Consider the following 19228-nt stretch of genomic DNA (forward strand, 5'->3'; position numbering starts at 1 on the left):
CCTCCCTGTCCGTCACCAGTTCCTGGAGTTCACTCAAACTCACATCCATCGAGTTGGTGATACCATCCAGCCATCTCATCCTCTGTCGTCCGCTTCTCCTTCTGCCCCCAATCTCTCCCAGCATCAGTCTTTTCCAATGAGTCAACTCTTCACATGAGGTGGCCAAAGTACTGGAGTTTGAGCTTTAGCATCATTCCTTCCAAAGAACACCCAGGATTGATCTCCTTTACAATGGACTGGTTGGATCTCCTTGCAGTCCAAGGGACTCTCAAGAGTCTTCTCCAACACCACAGTTCAAAAGCATCAATTCTTCGGTGCTCAGCTTTCTTCACAGTCCAACTCTCACATCCATACAGGACTACTGGAAAAACCATAGCCTTGACTAGACAGACCTTTGTGGCAAAGTAATGTCTCTGCTTTTCAATATGCTATCTAGGTTGGTCATAACTTTCCTTCAAAGGAGTAAGCATCTTTTAATTTCATGGCTGCAGTCACCATCTGCAGTGATTTTGGAGCCCCCCAAAATAAAGCATGACACTGTTTCGACTGTTTCCCCATCTATTTGCCATGAAGTGATGGGACCAGATGCCATGATCTTAGTTTTTTGAATGCTGAGCTTGAAGCCAACTTTTTCACTCTTCTCTTTCACTTTCTTCAAGAGGCTCTTTAGTTCCTCTTCACTTTCTGCCATAAGGGTGGTGTCATCTGCATATCTGAGGTTATTGATATTTCTCCTGGCAATCTTGATTGCAGCTTGTGCTTCTTCCAGCCCAGCGTTTCTCGTGATGTACTCTGCATAGAAGTTAAATAAGCAGAGTGACAATATACAGCGTTGACGTACTCCTTTTCCTATTTGGAACCAGTCTGTTATTCCATGTCCAGTTCTAACTGTTGCTTTCTGACCTGCATATAGGGTTCTCAAGAGGCAGATCAGGTGGTCTGGTATTCCCGTCTCTTTCAGAATTTTCCACAGTTTATCATGATCAACACAGTCAAAGGCTTTGGCATAGTCAATAAAGCAGAAATAGATGTTTTCCTGGAACTCTCTTCCTTTTTTGATGATCCAGCAGATGTTAGCAATTTGATCTCTGGTTCCTCTACCTTTTCTAAAACCAGCTTGAACATCTGGAGGTTCATGGTTTATGTATTGCTGAAGCCTGGCTTGGAGAATTTTGAGCATTTCTTTACTAGTGTGTGAGATGAGTGCAATCGTGTGGTAGTTTGAGCATTCTTTGGCATTGCCTTTCTTTGGGATTGGGATGAAAACTGACCTTTTCCAGTCCTGTGGCCACTGCTAAGTTTTCCAAATTTTGGTCTATTGAGTGCAGCACTTTCACAGCATCATCTTTCAGGATTTGAAATAGCTCAAGTGGAATTTCATCACCTCCACCAGCTTTGTTCGTAGTGATGCTTCCTAAGGCCTACTTGACCTCACATTCCAAGATGTCTGGCTCTAGGTGAGTGATCACACCATCGTGATTATCTTGGTGGTGAAGATCTTTTTAGTACAGCCATAGATATACATATATCCCCTCCCTTTTGAACCTCCCTCCATCTCCCTGCCTATCCCACCCCTCCAGGTTGATACATAGCCCCTTTTTGAGTTTCCTGAGCCATACAGCAAATTCCCATTGGCTATCTATTTTATATATGATAATGTAAGTTTCCATGTTACTCTTCCATACATCTCACTGTCTTCTCCCCTCTCCCCATGTCCATAAGTCTATTCTCTATGTTTGTTTCTCCATTGTTGCCCTGTAAATAAATTCTTCAGTACCATTTTTTTAGATTCAGTATATATGTGTTAAAATATGTTATTTATGTTTCTCTTTCTGGCTTACTTCACTCTGTATAATAGGTTCTAGGTTCATCCAACTCATTAGAACTGACTTTTTATAGCTGAGTAATAATATTCCATCATGTATATGTACCACAATTTCTTTATCCATTCATCTGTCGATGGACATCTACGTTGCTTCCATGTTCTAACTATTGTAAATAGTGCTGGGATACATGGGTCTCTTTCAATTTTGGTTTGCTGAGGGTATATGCCTAGAAGTGGGACTGCTGGTTCATATGGTGGTTTTATTCCCAGTTTTTTAAGGAATCTTCATACCATCTTCCATAGTGGTTGTATCAATTTACATTCTCACCAAGAGTGCAAGAGTGCTCCCTTTTATCCACACTCTCTCCAGCATTTATTGTTTGTAGACTTCTTGATGATGGCTTTTCTGACCAGTGTGAATTGATATCTCATTATAGTTTTGATTTGTATGTCTCTAATAATGAGTGATGTTGAGCATCTTCTCATGTGTTTGTTAGCCATCTGTATGTCTTCTTTGGAGAAATTTCTGTTTAGGTCTGTTTCCCACTTTTTGATTGGGTTGTGTGTTTTTCTGGTATTGAGATGTATGAGTTGCTTACATATTTTGGAAATTAATCCTTTGTCAGTTGTTTCATTTGCTATTATTTTCTCCAGCTCTGAGGGTTATCTTTCACCTTGTTTATAGTTTCGTTTGCTGTGCAAAAGCTTTTAAGTTTAATCATGTCCCATTTGTTTACTTTTATGTTTATTTCCATTACTCTAGGAGGTGGGTCATAGAGGATCTGCTTTGATTTACATCATAGAGTGTTCTGCCTATGATTTCCTCTAAGAGTTTTACAGTTTCTGGTCTTACATTTAGGTCTTTAATCCATTTTGAGTTTATCTTTGTGTATGGTGTTAGGAAGTACTCTAATTTCATTCTTTTACATGTAGCTGTCTAGTTTTCCCAGCACGATTTATTGGAGAGCCTGTCTTTGCCCCATGGTATGTTCCTGCCTCCTTTGTCAAAAATAAGGTACCCATAGGTGCATGGTTTTATTGCTGGGCTTTCAATCTTATTCCATTGGTCTATACTTCTGTTTTTGTGCCAGTACCATACTGTCTTGAATGTATCTTTGTAATATAATCTGAAGTCAGAAAGGTTGATTCCTCCAACTCCATTTTTCTTTCTCAAGACTGCTTTGGCTATTCAGGGTCTTTTGTGTTTGCATATGAATTGTGAAATTTTTTATTCTTGTTCTGTGAAAATTTTCATTGGTAATTTGATAGGGATTGTAGATTGCATTTGGTACTATAGTCATTTTCACAATCTTGATTCTTCCTACCCAGGAACAGGGAATATTCTTTCATCTGTTTATGTCATCTTTGATTTCTTTCATTAGTGTCTTATAATTTTCTGTGTACAGTTCTTTTGTCTCCTTAGGTTAGTTTATTCCAAGATATTTAATTCTTTTTGTTGCAATGGTGAATGGGATTGATTCCTTAATTTTTCTTTCTGGTTTTTCATTGTTAGTATATAGAAATGCAAGTGATTTTTGTATCCTGAAACATTGCTAAATTCACTGATTAGCTCTAGTAATTTTCTGATACTATCCTTAGTGTTGTCTATGTACAGTATCGTGTCATTTGCAAAGAGTGAGAGCTTTACTTCTTCTTTTCTGATCTGGATTCCTTTTATTTCTTTTTCTTCTCTGATTGCTGTAGCTAGGACTTCCAGAACTACGTTGAATAATAGTGGCAAAGGCGAACACCCTTGTCTTATTTCTGGTCTTAGGGGGAATGCTTTCAGTTTTTCACCATTGAGAATAATGTTTGCCATAGGCTTATCATATATGGCCTTTATTTGTTGAGATGGGTTCCTTCTACGCCCATTTTCTGAAGAGTTTTAATCATAAATAGGTGCTGAATTTTGTCAAAGGCTTTTTCTGCATCAATTGAGATTATATTATGATTTTTATCTTTCAACTTGTTAATATGGTGTATCACATTGATTGATTTCATATATAGAAGAATCCTTGCATCCCTGGAATAAACACAATTTGATCATGGTGTATGAGCTTTCTGATGTGTTGCTGAGTTCTGTTTGCTAAAATTTTGTTGAGGATTTTTACATCTATGTTCATTAGTGATATTGGCCTGTAATTTTCTTTTTTTGTGTCGTCTTTGTCTTGATTTGGTATCAGGGTGACAGTGGCCTTGTAGGATGAGTTTGGAAGTGTTCCTTTCTCTGAAATTTTCTGAAAGAATTTTAAAAGGATAGATTTTAAAAGGATAGATTAGCTCTGCTCTAAATGTTTGATAGAATTTTCCTGTGACGCCATCTGGTCCTGAGCTTTTGTTTTTAGGGAATTTTTTTTTTGATCACAGCTTCAAATTCAGTGCTTATAATTGGGTTGTTCATAATTTCTGTTTCTTCCTGGTTCAGTCTTGGAAGATTTAACTTTTCTAATAAACTTTCCATTTCTTCCAGGTTATCTATTTTATTGTCATATTGTTGTTCATAATAGTCTCATAATCCTTTGTATTTCTGCATTGTCTGTTGAAATCTCTCCTTTTTAATTTCTAATTTTGTTGATTTGATTCTTCTCTCTTTTTGTCTTGATGAGTCTGGCTAAAAGGTTTGTCAATTTTGTTTATCTTCTCAAAGAACCAGCTTTTAGTTTTATTAATCTTTACTATTGTTTCATGTTTTTTTTTTTTTTCACTTACATCTGCTCTAATCTTTATGATTTCTTTCCTTCTACTAATTTTTGTTGTTGTTGTTGTTCTTCTTCTTCCAGTTGTTTTAGGTGTAAAGTTAGATTGTCTATTTGGTGTTTTTCTTGTTTCTTGAGGTACAATTGTATTGCTATAAACTTCCCTCTTAGAATTGCTTTTGCTGCATCCCATAGGTTTTGAGTTGTTATACTTTGTCATTTGTTTCTAGAAATTTTTTGATTTCTTTAGTAACCTGTTGTTTATTTAGAAACATGTTGTTTAATCTCCAGGTATTTGTGCTTCTTATAGTTTTTTTCTTGTAATTGATATCTAGTCTGATAGCACTGTGGTCAGAGAAGATGCTTGATACAATTTCAATTTTCTTAAATTTACTGAGGTTTGATTTGTGACCCAAGATGTGGTCTATCCTGGAGAATGCTCCATGTGCACTTGAGAAGAAGGTGTATTCTTCTGCATTTGGATGTAATGTCCTGAAGGTATCAATGAGATCCATCTCATCTAATGTGTTATTTAAGACTTGTGTTTCCTTATTAATTTTCTATTTTGATGATCTGTCTATTGATGTGAGTGGCATGTTAATGTCTCCTACTTTTATTGTATTACTGTCAATTTCTCCTTTTTTGTCTGCTAGTGTTTATCTTATGTATTGAGGTGCTCCTTTGTTGGCTGTATAGATATTTACAATCATTATGTCTTCCTCTTGAATCGACCCCTTGATCACTTGTCCTTCCTTATCTCTTGCAATCTTCTTTATCTTAAGGTCTATTTCATCTGATATGAGGATTGCTACTCCAGCTGTCTTTTGCTTCCCATTTGCATGGAATATATTTTTCCATCCTTTTACTTTCAGTCTATATGTGTCTCAAAGTCTGAACTGTGTTTCTTATAGACAGCATATATATGGGTCTTGTTTTTGTATGTATTCAGCCAGTCTGTGTCTTTTGTTTAGAGCATTTAATCCATTTACACTTAAAGCAATTATTGATATATATGTTCCTATCGCCATTTTCTTAATTGTTTAGGGTTGATTTTGTAGATTTTTTTTCTTCTCTTGTTTTTCTTGACTGCATAAGTCCCTTTAACATTTGTTATAAAGCTGGTTTGGTGATACTGAATTCTCTTAACTTTTCCTTGTCTGAAAAGCTTTTTATTTCTCCATCAATTTTGAATGAGATCCTTGCTGGGTACAAGGTTCTCTTGCTGGTTGTAGACTTTTCCCTTTCAGTTCTTTAAATATATCCTGCCATTCCCTTCTGGCCTGAAGAGTTTCTGCTGAAAGATCAGCTGTTAAGTCTTTGGGGTTTCCTTTGTATGTTACCTGTTGCTTTTCCCTTGCTGCTTTTAATATTCTTTTTGTGTGTGTGTATTTGAAACTTCCCTCATAGCTTAGTTGGTAAAACATCTGCCTGCAATGTGGGAGACTTGAGTTCAATTCCTGGGTCAGAAAGTTCCCCTGGGGAAGGAAATGGAAACCCACTCCAGTATTCTTGCCTGGAGAATTACATGGACAGAGGAGCCTGGCAGGCTACAGTTCATGGGATCTTAAGAGTCAGACACAACTTAGCACTATCTTTTTCTTTCTTTGTGTTTAGTCTTTGTTAGTTTGATTAGTATGTGTCTTGGCATGTTTCACCTTGGGTTTATCCTGTTTGAGACTCTTTGTGCCTCTTGAAATTGCTTGACTATTTCCTTTTCCATGTTGGGGAAATTTTCAGCTATAATCTCTTCAAACATTTTCTCATATCCTTTCTTTTACTCTTCTTCTTCTGGGATCCCTATAATTCGAATGTTGGTGTGTTTGATATTGTCCCAGAGGTCTCTGAGACTATCCTCAGTTCTTTTTATTCTTTTTAATTTATTCTGCTCTTCAGAAGTTATTTCTACCATTTTATCTCCAGCTCACTGATTCCTTTTCCACTTCAGATATTCTGCTATTGACTCCTTCTAGAGTATTTTTAATTTCAGTAATTGTGTTGTTTGTATCTTTATTCTTTAATTCCTCTAGCTCTTTGTTAATTGATTCTTGCATTTTCTCCATTTTGTTTTCAAGGTTTTTGATCATCTTTACTATCATTATTCTGAATTCTCTTTCAGATAGTTTGCCTATTTCCTCTTCTTTTTTTTTTTTTTTGACTTCTGTGTTTCTAGTTTGTTCCTTCATTTGTGTAGTATTTCTCTGCCTTTTCATTTTTTGTTTTAACTTATTGTGTTTGAGGTCTCCTTTTCCCAGGTGTCAAGGTTTAATTCTTTCTTCCTTTTGGTTTCTGCCCTCCTAAGGTTGGTCCAGTGGTTTGTGTAAGCTTCGTATAGGGTGAGATTTGTGCTGAGTTTTTGTTTGTTCGTTTTTCCTCTAATGGGCAAGGCTGCTGATGACTGGGTTTGTAATGTTGTTTTGTTTTTTGTTTAGATGAGGTGTCCTGCACAGGGTGCTACTGGTGGATGGGTGATGCTGGGTCTTGTTTTCAAGTGGTTTCCTTTGTTTGAGTTTTCACTATTTGATACTCCCTAGTGTTATTTTTCTGGTAGTCTAGGGTCTTGGAGTCAGTGTTCCCACTCTAAAGGCTCAGAACTTGGTCTTTTCTGTTCACTTAGCTTCATTTGAAAATGATCTACTTTAATTAACTTCTCACCACTGTGGCATCAGAGACCAAGCTTGTCCTTCTTCATAGAGGAGACACCAAGTCAGCCTTTCACGAGGTGCTCATTCTAAGCCCTGTGGCCCTGGTGTCAAACCATTTCTCCCAAGTTTAACAACATGGTCGAAAATCTCCATGAAATCAAGAATGCATGGCCAGGAGAGTGGTCAACTGTCAGAAATACTTGAGCTCTGAGCCAAGCACTGCGTTTTACTTGCTGTGCCACCTTGAGCAATCCGCTTGATATTTCTGAGCCTCTTTCCTCCTCCAAGGCAGAACCTGAGAGTGCGGCAGTCAAGGAGCAAGCAGATGCCTTTGTGCGGGTCTCCACGCCTGTGTGCTCTGCCCAGACAGTCCCAGCCTCGGTGCACTGTGAGCTCCCATGGGCGCCTGGACAGCCAGGAATGCGGCTCCTGCTCCCAACAACTTTTCATTACAAAGTTCAACAACTTAGAATTTAACAACTTAGATTCCAACATGTGACAAACTAGTAAATGCCAGATAGATAATCTGAATAGCTTCAAAATATTGGGGTGGGGGTGGGAAGTTTACAATTTAAAAGTTTCCCAAAAGCAAATACCCAGGCTCAGATGTCTCACTGAAGAATTTTACCAAACAAATAAGAATTGACAACTTTATGTTGAGTTTTCAGAGAAGATTAGACTATTGAGGACAGCTGGGAAAGAGTAGTAGCAATATTGTGCTGAGATAAGGATTCTGTTCCTACATAATTTTGGAAATTTTGAATATGCATGTTTAGGCTAAAACATACTGTGTTTTTACAAATTTAAACACTTTCTTACATAGCTCACTTCTTATGGTAACAGGTGAACAAAGCCTTTGAGCAATCACTTTACTATGTGAGTGAGAAAAAGTTAAAAGACATGTTAAAAACTGGCTTGTTGTTTAGAGTATACCTTGCAGTTGTTTTCCCAGAAAGATTTAGGAATGAGATCAATTGGCAGATGTGTTTTCACAACCCGGGGTGATGGATTCTTCTCCAGTTGTTCTAAACCTGAGGAAATTTAGTTTGGTTATATAGGTACTACAGTCTCCAAGGAACCTGCATTTCCTGAATTTCTCAACCAACCTTTTGAAATACTTTTGAGCAGTATATAATGTTGCTAAATTTTGAACAAATCACAAGCCTCATAAATGTGGATTCTAAGAGCCAGTATTTTCTAATGAATAAGGACTTGGGTTCTCTGTTAACCTCTTCGGGCTCAAATCCTAACTTTCTCACTTATTCGTCATTAAGCATTTGAAAGTATCCTGGAGTTTCAAGGATTCACTTTCTTCACTTCCAAAATGAGGAGTAATAATACCAACCTTAGCAATTTGGAGTTTCATCATACCTCACACTGACTTATGCTTTGCAACAGCTATTATATTGATAGTATACATGATATATTTGTAGAGCATCAGCTGTTATATCTGCATTTTCATTATCTCCTTTATGAGTCATATATATATATATACACACACACCATGTATATACAAAATGAACCTGTTGCTTCATTCTGTCTCCTAACTTCACCAAAAGATTTCTCAGCCTTTTCTGTCTTGTGATTATTTTGCCATGCAGGGTCCTTTAAAGAATCCTCCTACACACATAAATATGAATGTTGGGAATATGTAATGACATCTCAAGTATGCACATTCAGGTTCCAGAATAAATCTGAGTGCCAGTTTACTCTCCTTCACCTGCTATATCTCACCTACTCCCTCTCTGGTGAGGCTTCACAGACTTGTTCTCCACCCTACCCTCGTCTCTCATCAGTTATCTGATTCCCTTGTCCCTTATTACTTTGATTCTATCACTTTTTCATTTAATATTTTTCTATGGTTCTGGAATCTCAACTCATTCTGCACTCATTTTGGTTACTTGTCCCAGAATGATCCTTTAGTTGCAAGCCTTATCATTTCCTTTCTGACTTCAGACAACCACACAGAAAGAACAACACCTTTTCAGTTGATCCTTGTCTAACTGTAGAAGTAATGAGTTCTAGTAGAGGAGAGAATATGAATTCTTCTCTTTACACTGATAGACACATTCACCACCATAAAAGTGTCTTCTTATCCCATGTTTCCAGCAGCATTCGAGAGCCAACCCTTGCTTTCGAACCCTTCTCACTTGCCTACAGGACACCCTAGTCTGCTGATTCTCTCTTAGTTCACTGAATATTCCTAAGAATTATAAGCCCTGTCTAGTCTTCAATTGTTTTAAATCTCACCTTTCCAATCTTTCATTGTTGTTGATTTTTGGTGGTGGTGATTTTTTTTTAATCCCCAGAGACTACCACCCAGCTCTTTTCTGCATCTAGGCCACCATATCTACTCCTTCATCTTCCTGAAATATGCCTTCTCTAGCTGTGTACAAAGCTTTAGGTCTCCATTCAGAGCTAAGATCCCTAAATATATAGTCTAAAGTCAAATCTCACGTTCCCTTTTATAGAGCCCTACCTCTGGATATGTTAAACTAACAGTATTCATATATCATTAGTTTATTACTTATTTAATGTCACAATATTATTGTAAGCTCATTGGGGACAGGAAATCCAGTTTACTTATTATTTTATATCTAGTCCATAGATCAGTGCAAAATTCTTTAGAAATACTCAATAAATATTTGTGCAATGAAAAAATGAATCATTAAAAATAAATTTTGTATTTTAAGAATTGGTACTTCTTTACTTAATTACAGCAAGGATCTAAGAAATTAATCTACCAAATTTTTTTTTTTAAATAAAGTTTTGTTACTTACAGGACCTGGAAATTATATAGCACACCTGGTGCCACACAACAAGGTCATTGGTGGAGAAAGAGTGAGTGGGCCCAGAGTTCTGCTTTTATTTTATTCTGGAGTGGGAGGCTTAGGGTTTTAAGTGCTCACTCTTTAATGGTGAATTTAAAACATAAAAGCATTCAGCTGTGAAGCCCTCTGGACCTGGGCTTTCGTTTGCTGAAAGATTTTTGATTACCATTTCAATTTCCTTGCTTGTGATGGGTCTGTTAAGATTTTCTATTTCTTCCTGGTCCAGTTTTGGAAAGTTGTACTTTTCTAAGAATTTGTCCATTTCTTCCACGTTGTCCATTTTATTGGCATATAATTGTTGATAGTAGTCTCTTATGATCCTTTGTATTTCTGTGTTGTCTGTTGTGATCTCTCCATTTTCATTTCTAATTTTATTGATTTGTTTTTTCGCCCTTTGTTTCTTGATGAGTCTGGCTAATGGTTTGTCGATTTTATTTATCCTTTCAAAGAACCAGCTTTTGGCTTTGTTGATTTTTGCTATGGTCTCTTTTGTTTCTTTTGCATTTATTTCTGCCTTAATTTTTAAGATTTCTTTCCTTATACTAACCCTGGGGTTCTTCATTTCTTCCTTTTCTAATTGCTTTAGGTGTAGGGTTAGGTTATTTATTTGAGTTTTTTCTTGTTTCTTTAGGTATGCCTGTATTGCTATGAACTTTCCCCTTAGGACTACCAAAAATTTAGAGAAGAGCTAACACCTATCCTGCTCAAACTCTTCCAGAAAATTGCAGAGGAAGGTAAACTTCCAAACTCATTCTATGAGGCCACCATCACCCTAATACCAAAACCTGACAAAGATCCCACAAAAAAAGGAAACTACAGGCCAATATCACTGATGAACATAGATGCAAAAATTCTTAACAAAATTCTAGCAATCAGAATCCAACAACACATTAAAAAGATCATACACCATGACCAAGTGGGCTTTATCCCAGGGATGCAAGGATTCTTCAATATCCACAAATCAATCAATGTTATACACCACATTAACAAATTGAAAAACAAAAACCATATGATTATCTCAATAGATGCAGAGAAAGCCTTTGACAAAATTCAACATCCATTTATGATAAGAACTCTCCAGAAAGCAGGAATAGAAGGAACATACCTCAACATAATAAAAGCTATATATGACAAACCCACAGCAAACATTATCCTCAATGGTGAAAAATTGAAAGCATTTCCTCTAAAGTCAGGAACAAGACAAGGGTGCCCACTTTCCCCATTACTATTCAACATAGTTTTGGAAGTTTTTGGAAGTTTTGGCCACAGCAATCAGAGCAGAAAAAGAAATAAAAGGAATCCAAATTGGAAAAGAAGAAGTAAAACTCTCACTGTTTGCAGATGACATGATCCTTTACATAGAAAACCCTAAAGACTCCACCAGAAAATTACTAGAAATAATCAATGACTACAGTAAAGTTGCAGGATATAAAATCAACACACAGAAATCCCTTGCATTCCTATACACTAATAATGAGAAAACTGAAAGAGAAATTAAGGAAACAATTCCATTCACCATTGCAATGGAAAGAATAAAATACTTAGGAATATATCTACCTAAAGAAACTAAAGACCTGTATATAGAAAACTATAAAACACTGGTGAAAGAGATCAAAGAGGACACTAATAGATGGAGAAATATACCATGTTCATGGATTGGAAGAATCAATATAGTGAAAATGAGTATACTACCCAAAGCAATTTATAGATTCAATGCAATCCCTATCAAGCTACCAATGGTATTCTTCACAGAGCTAGAACAAATAATTTCACAATTTGTATGGAAATACAAAAAAACCTTGAATAGCCAAAGCTATCTTGAGAAAGAAGAATGGAACTGGAGGAATCAACCTGCCTGACTTCGGGCTCTATTACAAAGCCACAGTTATCAAGACAGTATGGTACTGGCACAAAGACAGAAATATTGATCAATGGAACAAAATAGAAAGCCCAAAGATAAATCCACACACATATGGACACCTTATCTTTGACAAAGGAGGCAAGAATATACAATGGATTAAAGACAACTTCTTTAACAAGTGGTGCTGGGAAATCTGGTCAACCACTTGTAAAAGAATGAAACTAGAACACTTTCTAACACCATACACAAAAATAAACTCAAAATGGATTAAAGATCTAAACGTAAGACCAGAAACTATAAAACTCCTAGAGGAGAACATAGGCAAAACATTCTCTGACATACATCACAGCAGGATCCTCTATGACCCACCACCCAGAATATTGGAAATAAAATCAAAAATAAACAAATGGGACCTAATTAACCTTAAAAGCTTCTGCACAACAAAGGAAACTATTAGCAAGGTGAAAAGACAGCCTTCAGAATGGGAGAAAATAATAGCAAATGAAGCAACGGACAAACAACTAATCTCAAAAATATACAAGCAACTCCTACAGCTCAACTCCAGAAAAATAAATGACCCAATCAAAAAATGGGCCAAAGAACTAAACAGACATTTCTCCAAAGAAGACATACAGATGGCTAACAAACACATGAAAAGATGCTCAACATCACTCATTATCAGAGAAATGCAAATCTAAACCACTATGAGGTACCATTTCACACCAGTCAGAATGGCTGCAATCCAAAAGTCTACAAATAATAAATGCTGGAGAGGGTGTGGAGAAAAGGGAACCCTCTTACACTGTTGGTGGGAATGCAAACTAGTACAGCCACTATGGAGAACAGTGTGGAGAGTCCTTAAAAAACTGGAAATAGAACTGCCTTATGATCCAGCAATCCCACTGCTGGGCATACACACTGAGGAAACCAGAAGGGAAAGAGACACGTGTACCCCAGTGTTCATCGCAGCACTGTTTATAATAGCCAGGACATGGAAGCAACCTAGATGTCCATCAGCAGATGAATGGATAAGAAAGCAGTGGTACATATACACAATGGAGTATTACTCAGCCATTAAAAAGAATACATTTGAATCAGTTCTAATGAGGTGGATGAAACTGGAGCCTATTATACAGAGTGAAGTAAGCCAGAAGGAAAAACATAAATACAGTATACTAACGCATATATATGGAATTTAGAAAGATGGTAACAATAACCCGGTGTACGAGACAGCAAAAGAGACACTGATGTATAGAACAGTCTTATGGACTCTGTGGGAGAGGGAGAGGGTGGGAAGATTTGGGAGAATGACAATGAAACATGTAAAATATCATGTGAGAAACAAGATGCCAGTCCAGGTTCGATGCACGATACTGGATGCTTGGGGCTAGTGCACTGGGACGACCCAGAGGGATGGTAGGGGAGGGAGGAGGGAGGAGGGTTCAGGATGGGGAACACATGTATACCTGTGGTGGATTCATTTTGATATTTGGCAAAACTAATACAATTATGTAAAGTTTAAAAATAAAATTAAATTAAATTAAAAAAAATAAAACATAAAAGCAGAAATTTAAACCACAGGAAGAAAAAAAAACAAGATTTATTAGCAATCACCTTTTTTAAAATAATTGCCTCTTTGAATTTGATGCTTCATTGGCAATCAAAGCATATGTCAGGCACTTGGATTATAAAAAAGAAAAATACAAAACCAAACTATTAGATTTTACACTACAATTGGCCACCAAGAAATTCAGTGATTAAGAAAAAAGAACTTAAGCTGCTTTAGGCAATGCCAGGCTAAATAGGAGAAATTATAAACAGCCTTATAGGGCTGCCAATAAAATATGGAAATGGAGTTGCTCAGTCATGTCCAACTCTTTTCAACCCCATGGACCAGTCTCTTCTGTCCGTGGGATTTTCCAGGCAAGAATACTGGAGTGGGCTGCCATTTCCTTCTCCAGGTGATCTTCCCAACCAAGGGATAGAACCCAGGTCTCCTGCATTGCAGACAGGGGCTTAACCATCTCAGCCAACAGTGTTTAAACAATAAAATATAAAATATAGGATACTCATATACTGCCAAATTTATTAATAATGAATTTTTTATTTTAAAAGGCATTGGTACTTTTTTAGTTGAAGCTTCCTCAGTGGTTCAGCACTAAAAGAATCCACGTGCAATGCAGGAGATGCAAGAAATGTGGGTTTGACCCCTGGGTCAGGGAGAACCCCCGGAGGAGGTCATGGTAACCCACTCCAGTATTCTTTCCTGGAGAATCCCCTGGACAGAGGAGCTAGTGGGCTACAGTCCATGGGGTCACAAAGAGTCGGACATGCCTGAAGAGACTGAGCATACACACACGTTTATTTAATTACAATAATATTCTAAATTGAAAAATTAGTCAAATAAATTTTATACAACAGAACTCAGTAAAAGGTAAGAAACTTTTTAATCAGTGAGATTTCTAGTCATTTTCCATAACAGAATTCTTTTATCTTTGGTTATTATACCTGGATGTGCATGCTATGGACTAAACTACAGTTTCTCTGTATGCCTTGGTTACCATTCTACTTGCATGCTTCTATTTCATGTTACCAAATACACTCCATTCTTCTTGAATGGAAATCACAGATACAGTAACTAATGTGATACTAATATGTTGCTATAAAATTATAATTCCTGGGTCATTTAAAATTACCTGAAGTCCTTAGTCCAGGAAGAGCCAGTTCCAACATTGGAACTTTAGCAGTTATAACATCTCGCTTACATTTTTCAACATCCCCATCATGTAGAACCATGTCCACAATTTCACTGATCCAAGTGGTACCTGTGGCAAAAGAACATTTTCTTAACCTTCACCTGAATGTGGGGGAAGGTCCCTGTTGGAAGCCTGCCATCTTAATATACTCTCTTAGAAAATTAATTCTGTAGAATTTCCCCTTCTATGCCCCAAATGTCTATTTTCATATAATCAAAGTAGGGGGATAGACTGACTGTTAGGAATACTAATTTTATTTAGTATATTAACAATTTTGTACAGAAGCTAATTTTCAGGAAACAAAAGTTGAAGTTAGACCTGCATTTGTCAGGTCACAGAACTTACCTGATTTGGGGTAAGTGACTATCATGATGTCATCTGGTCTGCTTTGGAACTGTTCAATCTTTTCCCAGTTGTTTGCGAAAGCATAAGTGATGGGACAGCCATGGATTAGCTTCAGATTTTTTCTCAGGACATCTTTTGGAGAAGTCATCTTTGTTCCAGATTATACAAATACCTAATGCACAATCAAATCATGGAGAAAAGAGAGAATGAAACTAGAAAGCTGAGTAACTAAAGTTATTAAGACACGGCAATTTGACAGAGTAAAACTGGCCTTTAACACAGAGAGAACAAGAAGTCTAAATACAAAGGGCATTTTTATGGGTGTTCAGCAGTAGATTGCAAGAGCAGCAGCTGGCTTAGTGACAAGCAGATCAAAGGTCTTTAGTGGAATGGAAGCCTGGGAAAGAAATAGGAGTAAACACTTAAAAATCCCATTTTCCAGAAATACGCTAAAAAAATCTGGACCTATCATTCTTCATCATACTTCTGTTGAATCTCATTTTTAAAATTTATTTATTTTTAATTGTAGGATAATTGCTTTATAATATTGTGTTGGTTTCTGCCACATATCAGTATGAATCAGCCATAGGTAAACTTAAGTCCTTTCCCTCTTGGACCTCTCTCCCAACTCCCGCCCCACCCCACCCTTCTAGTTGTCATAGAGCCCCGGTCTGAGTTCCCTGAGTCATACAGGAAAGTCTCATTGGCTATCTATTTCACATATGGTAATGTATATGTTTCTATGCTACTCTTTCCATTCTTCCCACTCTCTCCTTCCCTTCCCTCCCCCCAGTGTTCATAAATCTGTTCTCTATGTCTGCATCTCCATTGCAGCCCTGAAAATTAGTTCATCAGTATCATCTTTCTAGATTCCATATATGCATTCATTAATATGCAGTATTTGTTTTTCTCTTTCTAACTTACTTCATGCTGTATAATAGGCTCTAGGTCCATCCACATCTTTAGCACTGACTCAAATGTGTTCCTCTTTGTGGCTGAGTAATATTCCATTGTATATATGTACCACAGCTTTTTTTTTTCTATTAATCCATCAGTGGATATGTAGAGTACTTCCAGGTCCTAGTTACTGTAAATAATGCTGCAATGAACACTGGGGTATACGTTTTTTTCAATTAAAGTTTTCTCAGGATACATGCCCAGTGGTTGGATTGTTGGATCATATGTTAGTTTTAGTCCTAGTTTTTTAAGGAATCTCCATACTGTTCTTTCATAGTGGTTGTATTAATTTACATTCCCACAAATAGTTCAAGAAGGTTCTCTTTTCTCCACAACCTCACTAGCATTTACTGTTTGCAGATTTTTTTTGATGATGTCCATTCTGACCAGTGTGAGGTGATGTTTCACTGTAGTTTTGATTTGCATTTATGAAGCAAGGTCCAATGCTATAAAGAGCAATATTGCATAGGAACCTGGAATGTCAGGTCCATGAATCAAGGCAAATTGGAAGTGGTCAAACAGGAGATGGCAAGAGTGAACAACAACATTGTAAAAATCAGCGAACTAAAAGGGACTGGAATGGATGAATTTAACTCAGATGACCATTATATCTACTATTGCAGGCAGGAATGCCTTAGAAGAAATGGAGTAGCCATCATGGTCAACAAAAGAGTCTGAAATACAGTACTTGGATGCAATCTCAAAAATGACAGAATGATCTCTGTTCATTTACAAGGCAAACCATTCAATATCACAGTAATCTAAGTCTATGCCCCAACCAAAAAGGCTGAAGAAGCTGAAGTTGAACAGTTCTATGAAGACCTACAAGACCTTTTAGAGCTAACACCCCAAAAAAAGTGTCCTTTTCATTATAGAGGATTGGAATGCAAAAGTAGGAAGTCAAGAAACACCTGGAGTAACAGGCAAATTTGGCCTTAGAATACAGAATGAAGCAGGGCAAAGGCTACATAGAGTTTTGCCAAGAGAACACACTGGTCATAGCAAACACCCTCTTCCAACAACACAAGAGAAGAGTCTACACATGGACATCAGCAGATGGTCAACATTGAAAACATCTTTGCAGCCAAAGATGGAGAAGCTCTATACCGTTAGCAAAAACAAGCCCAGGAGCTGACTGTGGCTCAGATCATGAACTCCTTATTGCCAAATTCAGACTTAAACTGAAGAAGGTAGGGAAAACCACTAGATCATTTGGGTATGACCTAAATCAAATCCCTTATGATTATACAGTGGAAGTGAGAAATAGATTTAAGGGACTAGATCTGATAGATAGAATGCCAATGAACTATGGTCGGAGGTTCATGACATTGCACAGGAGACAGGGATCAAGACCATCCCCATGGAAAAGAAATGCAAAAAAGCAAAATGGCTGTCTGGGGAGGCCTTACAAATAGCTGTGGAAAAAAAAGAAGCAAAAAGCAAAGGGGAAAAGGAAAGATATAAGCATCAGAATGCAGAGTTCCAAAGAATAGCAAGAAGAGATAAGAAAGCCTTCCTCAGCAATCAATGCAACGAAATAGAGGAAAACAACAGAATGGGAAAGACTAGAGATCTCTTCAAGAAAATTAGAGATACCAAGGGAACATTTCATGCAAAGATGGGCTCGATAAAGGACAGAAATGGTATGGACCTAACAGAAGCAGAAGATATTAAGAAGAGGTGGCAGGAATACACAGAAGAACTATACAAAAATGATCTTCACGACCAAGATAATCATGATGGTGTGACCACTGGCCTAGATCCCGACATCCTGAAATGTGAAGTCAAGTGGGCCTTAGAAAGCATCACTATGAACAAAGCTAGTGGAGGTGGTGGAATTCCAGTGGAGCTATTTCAAATCCTGAAAGATGATAATGTGAAAGTGCTGCACTCAATATGCCAGCACATTTGGAAAACTCAGCAGTGGCCACAGGACTGGAAAAGGTCAGTTTTCATTCCAGTCCCAAAGAAAGGCAATGCCAAAGAATGCTCAAACTACCACACAATTGCACTCATCTCAAAAGCTAGTAAAGTAATGCTCAAAATTCTCCAAGCCAGGCTTCTGCAATACATGAACCGTGAACTTCCAGATGTTCAAGCTGGTTTTAGAAAAGGCAGAGGAACCAGAGATCAAATTGCCAACATCTGCTGGATCATGGAAAAAGCAAGAGAGTTCCAGAAAGCATCTATTTCTGCTTTATTGACTATGCCAAAGCCTTAGACTATGTGGATCACAATTAACTGTGGAAAATTCTGAAAGAGATGAGAATACCAGACCACCTGACCTATATATTGAGAAACCTATATGCAGGTCAGGAAGCAACAGTTAGAACTGGACATGGAAAAACAGACTGGTTCCAAATAGGAAAAGGAGTACATCAAGGCTGTATGTTGTCACCCTGCTTATTTAACTTATAGGCAGAGTACATCATGAGAAACACTGGGCTGGAAGAAGCCCACGCTGGAATCAAGATTGCTGGGAGAAATATCAATAACCTCAGATATGCTGATGACACCACCCTTATGGCAGAAAGTGAAAAGGAACTAAAAAGCCTCTTGATGAAAGTGAAAGAGGAGAGTGAGAAAGTTGGCTTAAAGCTCAACATTCAGAAAATGAAGATCATGGCATCTGGTCCCATCACTACATGGGAAATAGATGGGGAAATAGTGGGAAAAGTGTCAGACTTTATTTTTTTGGGGCTCCAAAATCACTGAAGCTGATGACTGTAGCCATGAAATTAAAAGACGCTTACTCCTTGGAAGAAAAGTTATGACCAACCTGGATAGCATATTCAAAAGCAGAGACATTACTTTGCCAACAAAGTCCATCTAGTCAAGGCTATGGTTTTTCCTGTGGTCATGTATGGATGAGAGTTGAACTGTGATGAAAGCTGAGCACCGAAGAATTGATGCTTTTGATCTTTGGTGTTGGAGAAGACTCTTGCGAGTCCCTTGGACTGCAAGGAGTTCCAACCAGTCCATTCTGAAGGAGATCAGCCATGGGGTTTCTTTGGAAGTAATGATGCTAAAGCTGAAACTCTAGTACTTTGGCCACCTCATGCGAAGAGTTGACTCATTAGAAAAGACTCTGATGCTGGGAGGGATTGGGGGCAGGAGAAGAAGGGGACCACAGAGGATGAGATGGCTGGATGTCATCACCGACTCAATGGACGTGAGTCTGAGTGAACTCCGGGAGTTGGTGATGGACAGGGAGGCCTGGCCTGCTGCGATTCATGGGGTCACAAAGAATCGGAAGCGACTAAGTGACTGAACTGAACTGAACTGAACTGAATAAGTGATGTTGAGCTTATTTTC

General features: G+C 37.6%; 1 protein-coding gene across 3 annotated transcripts in view; it reads right to left on the reverse strand.

Moving 5' to 3' along the window:
* SULT1B1 (sulfotransferase family 1B member 1) overlaps positions 1 to 19228 on the reverse strand; it is a 42921-nt gene that overhangs the window by 10677 nt on the left and 13016 nt on the right. For all 3 annotated transcript variants that reach the window (XM_061420359.1, XM_061420360.1, XM_061420361.1), the window contains 3 exons: positions 14957 to 15128; positions 14552 to 14680; positions 8097 to 8194 (listed from right to left, as the gene is read on the reverse strand). In XM_061420359.1, the coding sequence (XP_061276343.1) occupies positions 8097 to 8194; positions 14552 to 14680; positions 14957 to 15104 (375 nt within the window). In that variant the 5' untranslated portion in view covers positions 15105 to 15128. The remainder of the gene's footprint in view (positions 1 to 8096; positions 8195 to 14551; positions 14681 to 14956; positions 15129 to 19228) is intronic.

This window comes from Bos javanicus, chromosome 6 (assembly GCF_032452875.1).
Source record: "Bos javanicus breed banteng chromosome 6, ARS-OSU_banteng_1.0, whole genome shotgun sequence".
NCBI classification, from domain to species: Eukaryota; Metazoa; Chordata; class Mammalia; order Artiodactyla; family Bovidae; genus Bos; species Bos javanicus.